Here is an 8,174-nt window from a genome sequence, read left to right on the forward strand (position 1 = left end):
CGGTGGCACGCGTGGTGGAGAAGCCACCGCCTGACTACCCTAGGCTGCTGGGGAAGGTGCTCTGCATCGGACGGACGAGAACTTCCGTACGAATGTCAAACACTGGATGCCCCGTAAGAAACGGGGCTTCCGGAAGCCATATAGGATCTCCGGTGCATCCGTGGGTAGTTGGGCTCCTGTACTGGGCTGCTCCTCACGTGATTTATTAGCTTAGCCCATCAAGCCCGTACCTCTTTCTCTCTTTCTTCTTCAATTGTCAGCAGTAGTAGTTTTCTTCTGTGCCTGCCGGTAACAGCATTAGGATTTGATATCTCGACGGATCGGAGAGGAAGGGGAGGGGGTAGTACCGTACTCTCCGGCTGGTAGCTGGGATGGCTGTCGCACCAGGAACATGTTCAATGGGAGTCTGTGATGACGAGGAGTGCCCTTGATATACATTCTAATGTTTGAGAAACGTGCTTTAAGAAGATGAATGCCTAAGATGAATTGGGGGAATACATACATATCTGATACCCAAAACCAATCATACATACGTATATAATCCTTGTAAAATGTTAAATTAGTCTATCGGAAATGGTGACGTGGAATTTGCAGATTTTTGAATAAAGTGCAACAAAAAAAAATATTAAGCGACACCGTCCTAGACGGTTGGTGGGCTGAAATGATTAATCTAGATGGGCATAAGCTGGATGATACGTAATCTAACCATTTTGTGAAAGATGGATAGGAAGCCTTATTTTTTCGTCCATAAGCATGGGTTTGGATCGACCTCCCATCTGAACTGGGCAAGGACACGAAGCCTTCCCTTTGCTTGCTCGTGACGTACGTACATGAGCTGCAATGCAGCGGAACTAGCATCATGACGAGAGGTTTTAATTGCACCAACTCTACTACCCACTGGCCACCGCAAGACGAGAGATGACCTGTACACTTTCGTGGTGTATGCGTGTACATGTGCTCATCGATCGAGGCCGAGCCTTATGACTCTTCTGCCACGGCGCACGAGTTGGGAGTATCTCGAGAAGCAGCCACGGGCACGACGTGCGAGCAGCCGAGCACTTGTTCGCTAGCAGCTCGGGACAAGGGAGCTGTGCCGCGTCATCTGTGGCTTATCTGTACGCCAGACCGCACTTTTTCTTGTAAGCCCTCGTCGTTTGCACGTCCTGTATGGTCACCGGGACAGACCGATCGACACCCAGATCGATGCACACCGTCACCGACTCGCTCATGCATTGCGTTCCCTCTCCATCTTTTTGTTTGTGCTGGTAATAACCAGCGTGGCATATATATCTAGTGTAGCTATAGGAACCACGCCATCGGATCAGAAGAGCCTCTTTGTCTCTCCTTTTTCTCTGAGATGCTCGTATCGCGCATGAACTTTGCATTGCTTTGGCCCTCGCTGGGAAGTTTGTTAAGAGTAGGACAAGAAGCCAGGACGACGTTACTGACGGAAAGACAATGCAAGTAGTAGCCTACTGGTATACGCCTATCTAAAACACCAATGCAAGCAGGGATTGCGTTTGTGTGCGTCCATGCCATCTTTAAAGGTTAAACCAACTGGTGCTGCCGATGTTTTGCTGTGGCGCGCTAGCTCACTCCTTATCTCTCGGCTTTCGGCGCTAACTGATCATGGCATTGTTACCATGCATCATGCAACTCTCGAGGCGGTACGGTCTCTGCATACGCCTGCACGCTTGTACAACTACCGTTGTGTTCACCACAAGTACATACTCGCTGGAACCAACAAGTGCCCGTTCCAGGTCACTAGCCCCGCCGCTCAACACTTACCGAATTTTTATTTTATTTTAACAAAGTCTAAAATTTTATAAATAACCCCTCCCGATCTATATTTTCAAGAAGTAGCTCTTTTGGTCACGCCAAGCTCTTTAGCGCAACTAATACGTCACACCACATGCAATGCCGTGACCAATGTGCCACAATGGCATAAATAAAAATCGAGTACAACGTGGAACTCATGTGACGAGCTAGTCACGCCACACCATCTGGCGTGACCAGCTCTGAGCTGCTAGCTGCCTGGCTGCACCTTCAAGTGCATAAAAATACATATCACTTTGCCTATTTCGTTCCCCCATTTTTATTAGCTAATGACCTTCTAAATTCGCTAAACTCAACAAGTATAATCTATAGAGTGAATATGTTCCATTTAAGTGTTTGCACTTCAAAATATGGTGTGAAAATTTGGAAATCCAATTTCTAAGTAGGCTAAGTGTTATTGGTTGTACCTATAGAGATCAAAACCAAGTGATGGAAACTTTGATTCTGTTATCCGTCCACGCTCCACAGCTCTAGTGCACGTCATTTGAGTCATCTGTAAACATCTCATGGTGTTTGTTTCATATTTTTTTATCTTTTTGGGAGTTATTTTGTGTTCTTAACTGGGAAGGAAATCATATTTATTGCTTGTGAATCGTAATTAATAGTTGTAGTGGATTAAGTTTGTATGAATGATCTTTGTGAATTGTGATTTGTTGGTGTGAATCGTACGTGTATTTTAACAGCCAAGCACGCTCCACGGCTCTAGTACACGTCATTTGTGTCATCTGTAAACATCTCATGTTCATTTTCTATACCATATTTTAGAGTGCAAACACTTAAAATGGAACATGTATACCATATATATTATACTCGCTAAGTTTGAAGAATTTAAAAGCTTATTAGCTAGTTAAAACAGAGAACCGAATAAGGCTAAATCAAGTGAAATTTTGTGCACTTAAAGAAGCTAGCAACCGGCTGTTGCTTGTCACGCGGGATGCATGGCGTGACTAGTGCCACCTCAGTAGGACACGTCCGTGCCACGTGGAAATCAATTTTGTGTTATGCTAACGTGGTATTTTAGTCACGCTATTGCATGTGGCGCGACTCAATTACGAGCCGCGCTACAGAGCTCGGCACGACCAAAAGGGCTATTTCTTGGAAACATAAATCGGAGGTTATTTATAAAATTTTAGATTAAAAAGGGTTAAAATTAAAAAAATCACACTTACCCCGGGCTCATACGAAGATCCGGCCAGCGTTGTTGCGTTCCTTATGATCTCATCAGGGACTGATCGATGGCGTGTGGCGTAGCTGCCAACCGATCAACGCAACCACGTCATCGGATGCATCAGATCCAAATCAGCGACACATAATGCTAGCTGACAATTACGGTTCGCCGCTGCAGCTAGTTCCAAGGACAAGTGTGTGTGCGCATGTCGTAGTGCACCACAAGGCACCTGCATGCGTTTCTCCGTTACCTGTAGCTGCTAGGAGCGCCGTTCAAGGCGTGCTTTCCTCTAGTGTCACTCGCCGCGAAAACGTTTAGGGCTGGTCCTTGGCGTGTGAAGGACTGCCTGACACTTTGCGAGCGCGCGCCGGGAGAATTGGCTTTACCTGAGAGTCGACACGCTCGTAAAGTTTGTGGACGAAGAGTGTACGCCGGATGAATAACGTATTCCAGTGTGTCACACAAATAAACTAGCTGTGTACCATGGCTGTCTAAATAAAGTACCTTTGCACACTGATGTGGATCCCACTACCATACAGTTCGGTGCTGATTACCGGTAGAAACTTATTTGACCACTGGGGACCACAAGTTTATTTCTGACAGGTTTTCAACTGGGTAAGAGTACCCCACCTTTGCTCCGCGTACCCCACTGCTGTCCACCCTCCTGCACAGACCCACTAAATAATCTTCCCATCCACTGCTGGTCCAGTTAATATTTGTATACAGCGAATTAATTTTCCAATTGATTTTCTCCCCAGAAATTGGATCCCACAACTTTCAAATAAAAATATTATAACTTACATGCATGAGGATTTCCAAAATTTGCATATTGTCCATGCGAGGATTTGGTCGGTTAATGGTTTTCAACGCATGATGGAGACTGATCGAGTGCCGTTGAACAATTGAGATGCTTGTAAAAATGCGGTTGGGCTTTCACATAATTGCTTGGCATTAATTTCCTAGAAGGTGACGGATAGTGGTACACATAAAAACATTTCAGGAGGAGAGAGTACGCTTTGGAAAGTTCGAGATGATGGGCTTACGAGACCGTCTTTTCAAACTTCTTAACTGAGGGTTTCATATGAAGCAAATGTGCTCCATGGGCAATTTGTATGTATATGTCCCGGCCCAACTGGTCCTATAAGATGCAATGGCACATCTTGGCTTGGCCACTCATTGCGGATGACGGACACGGTACCCGAAAGAAAAATTTTGGAAGGAGAGAGTACCCTTCAGAAAGTTAGAAATGATGGGCTTGCGGGACCCTCTTCGGACTGGTTAATTGAGGGTTACATATGAAGTGAATGTGCCCCGTGGGTGATATGCATATATGTCCTGGCCCAGCCGATCCTATAAGGTGCAAGACACATTATCCAGTTTTCTTCCGTGTGCGTATGGGTTCGAGCCGGGGCCGGGTTGCAAAAGTATCATGCAAATCTAGCCCAAAAGAATGCAATTTTCGACATTCCTCGTGGGCCTAGACATGTGGGTGAACGACGCCGCCGGCTCCCGCAAATGGATATTATACTCGACAAAAAGGTAGCATTTTGCGGCCCATTGTCTATCGCAGTGAGTTCGATCATTAATTCAGCGGTTGGGCCAAACCTAGGGGGTAAGGTGTTGTACCGAAAATGTCCTCTTAATATATACTCAAGTGTAGGGCACAGTTGGAAATAGGAAAAAATATTTGTTTACTAATTTAGCATTTGGTTTAATTTAGGTTGAGGATAGAGGGTTTGTTGTAGCATGAATCATTGTTGGGCTCATTAGGATGGGCGCACAACCATAGGAAAGTAGTGAAGTAGCAATGGTCTCATTACGGCCGCAGCTGGTGGGAGCTACTGATGGGGTAATAACTAGATCATAGGGTGTGGGTGTACTAGAGCCTATTTACATATAGGGCTGCAAGGGTTGCAGCCAAATATGTTTAATACTCAAATGCAGTTGATAACCTAATTAAAATTCATCAAAGTTTCAAATAATATATTTTAGATTGGCCGAGCTGCTGCCTTGAAGACCTCCCCTCTCCTTGAACGAAAAATGTTTGGTTTCCTCAATATAGAGCACATGGATTCATACTATGAGCTGCCCAAGACCAACAATTTCCTCTGTCCCTTGCCATTTCCATATTAATCATATTAAGATTTTAGATTTGCCGAGCTGCTGCCTTGAAGACTCCACTGTTGCATCGCTAATGGCAATACAACAGCTTGCTCCATGTACATGCCTACTTGAGCTGTCCAAGACCAACAATTTCCTTTGTTCCTTGCCATTTCTATTTGTTAGTACTTGAGCTAGCGACACAACAATTTGCTCCATGTTCATTCATGGCATATCACAATGGTATACTAGGAAGAATTTTAGGGGCTGATCTATGTATGTCGGTTCTGTTCGGGTTGTGTTGCGCTTAAGGGAGGGGATTGGAGAACAAAGATTACTTGTGTTTTTATCCCACTCGTGCAGAAGGAGCGGAATGGGGGCCTTTTGTCCTCGGTGACAAAAACATAACAATAACCTACACAATAAGTAGAATAGTTTGCAACAAGAAAATCACTATATCTTTAGTATCACAAAAGGTAGTAGATGGGGCATTCTTCCGCTCGACGACAAAAAAACACCCAGCAATAAAGTGCAGAAGCAAATCCAGTGCTTTGTCCATAATTAAAAAATGAATCATTTATTGTTTCTATATTTCATGGATACCGTATATATCTCGTCGAAGTAATGAAATATATCTATGCATCATACATTTGGATACCTGCTTGAGATATCATATATCTCATCGAAGTATATAATGAAATATAACTATGCATAACACAATTGGATGCCCGCTTGCGATATCATATAACTCGCCAAAGTAATTAAATGTAACTATGCATATAACACAATCGGATGCTTGTTGAGATATCCTACATCTCATCGAAGAAATTAATATAACTATGTACAAATACAATCGGATGTCTGTTTGGAATATCATATATCTCGTCAAAGTATTAAATGTAATCGCATCCCAGCACACAAACCGCGTCCAAAAGCAATTCATCTCAGTCCGCCCCGGCCTCTAATAATAACGCAACACCAAAGATAATTGGGCAGGCTAAAATTTACCCCAAATTAGAAGAAGGTTTAGAGAAATGACCCTAAAATAACCCACAATGAAACGAGGGATACAGAGAGCGCAGTGTACACTACTATAGTACTATTGCACATCAGTTGTTGTGGCTGTAGCCCGATTTCCCCCGTCGCGCTCCCCGGCCCTCCGCTCGCCTTCTTGCAAAACCCTCGCATTTCACGTGCTCCCTCAGTAATCCTGACGCACAAGCAAACGATGTCACAGCCGAGCCTCGCGACTATAAGAGCAAGCGCCCGGGCGAGGTCTTCCCACACACACAAAGCAGAGAGAAAGAGAGAGAGACGGCAGAGGCCGAGCCACGAGCATCACCAGTGACCCAGGGCACCGATTGAGAGGAAGGATGGCCGGCGAGGATTCCGGGAGCGGGAGGAGGAGCAGCAGGTTCACCGTGACTTGCTCGCTCCTGCGGCAGTACATGGCGCAGAACAAGCAGCAGCGCCAGGCGCAGGTGGCTAACCTCGCCCGCTTGTTCCAGGCGCCGCCGCCGCCGCCGCTCCCGCCGGTGGCGCCCGCCGGGGAGAACGAGCGCAGGACTGTGCAGCTGTTCCCTGTGCGCGCCGGCGCTACCGTGGCGCATCCGGCCCAGCAGATGTGAGCTTTAGTCTCTTGCGTTCTTGTCCTGTTTGTAGATCAGATAGTTTCACAATGGTGTACCGTCCTCGATCTGTTTGTTTCAGGCCGGAGGTGATGGTGGCACCCATGACCATCTTCTACGGGGGGCAGGTGATCAGGGTGGACAACGTCCCCGCAGACAAGGGGATGGCGCTGATGCAGATGGCGAAGTCGGTGAACGCCCCGCCGCCGCAGGAGAAGGTGGTGGTGGTGGACGTGCCCGATGAGGAGCCCGAGGTCGTCGCTGAGCCATCGGCGGCTATCACTGCCATCCAGGCTAGGAGGCTATCACTGCAGAGGTTCCTCAGGAAGAGGAAGGAAAGGTGGGGGAAGTCATCACATTACAGAAACCGGGTGATCTCACTTGAGATGTGAGAGATCCACTGTCCATTTATTCGTCCTGTATAACAAATTCTTTCTCTATGCTGTTTGGATAGAACAGCGGATGATGACGCACATGTTTTACTCTGCAGAAACGACCCTGACTACAACGACGACGAGTTGCCGCCCAAGAAGATAGGCGGCGGCGGCGGCGAGCCCTGGGAGGACGACGTGCCTGATGCCTCGTGGCTCAGCCTCTAATAAAGACCCTGCAGCGAGCATGAGGAGAGACAACATTGATGCCAAGGGGAAAGAGTGCATCCAGTGCAAAGATGTTGTCTCTGTCTGAGAATTCTTAGGAGCTCCGAGGGATTCTTAGACTAGTTATCCGCCCATCCAAGGGCTTGTATCCTGGCACATCTAATGTTCTGGAACAACCAGACCCTATCTTTTTCGTCAGTCGATGCTTTCGTGATGAAATTAATGTAAAGGGACATCTTGGTTATCGAGAATAAAGCACAATTATCAGTTGTGTAATCCATCCATTTTCCTTTCCATCGAAATAGGGAGATTAACATACTTTTACTCCATTAAAAGGTGATTTATAATCAAGCGACAATTTTCATCCATAACACCATCGGTGATTAACTTAAACTTTCTGTTAGATCAGAGAAACATGGAACATTTTTCTTAAACAAATGAAAATATTCAGTTTTTAGCTACATGTTTGGGTTCGAGTCATATATTTATTAGTACGGGTCCGTATTTTCTTAGATTAATTTTAGATGTAAACAGAGATATTCTTTCAGTCGTAGGTAACGTGTGGCTGTTAACGGTGAGAATATGTTATGCAAGTCTCTCGGAGGTATGTGTTCATAAAAGTGAGCGTCCTTGTGTGTATATGCCTTTGCGTTTGTATGGTTGTATTGTGCTTGAAAACGAAAATAATGCCCAGTAGCTGTATGGGTTGGGCCTGTGCTGCATGTGACAAATGGTTGCCCTATGCGCGCGGTATATGGGCCTGCCCAGAGTGCAGAAGCATCATTTTACGTGCATGACCCTGGATAACGCTGTTGTTTGGCATGCCTCGTGAATCCGGCCGGC

The 8,174-nt window shown here is 46.0% G+C and overlaps 1 protein-coding gene across 1 annotated transcript; it reads left to right on the forward strand.

Annotated features, from left to right (window-relative positions):
* The first annotated feature begins 6,477 nt into the window (after positions 1-6,477).
* LOC140221138 (protein TIFY 11d-like) lies at positions 6,478-7,331 on the forward strand. Its single transcript, XM_072290464.1, has 3 exons — positions 6,478-6,728; positions 6,815-7,072; positions 7,223-7,331. Exons 1-3 carry the CDS (start codon positions 6,478-6,480, stop codon positions 7,329-7,331), a joined length of 618 nt encoding a protein of 205 aa, XP_072146565.1.
* Positions 7,332-8,174: the final 843 nt, after the last annotated feature.

Source organism: Setaria viridis, chromosome 9 (assembly GCF_005286985.2).
Source record: "Setaria viridis chromosome 9, Setaria_viridis_v4.0, whole genome shotgun sequence".
Classification (NCBI taxonomy): domain Eukaryota; kingdom Viridiplantae; phylum Streptophyta; class Magnoliopsida; order Poales; family Poaceae; genus Setaria; species Setaria viridis.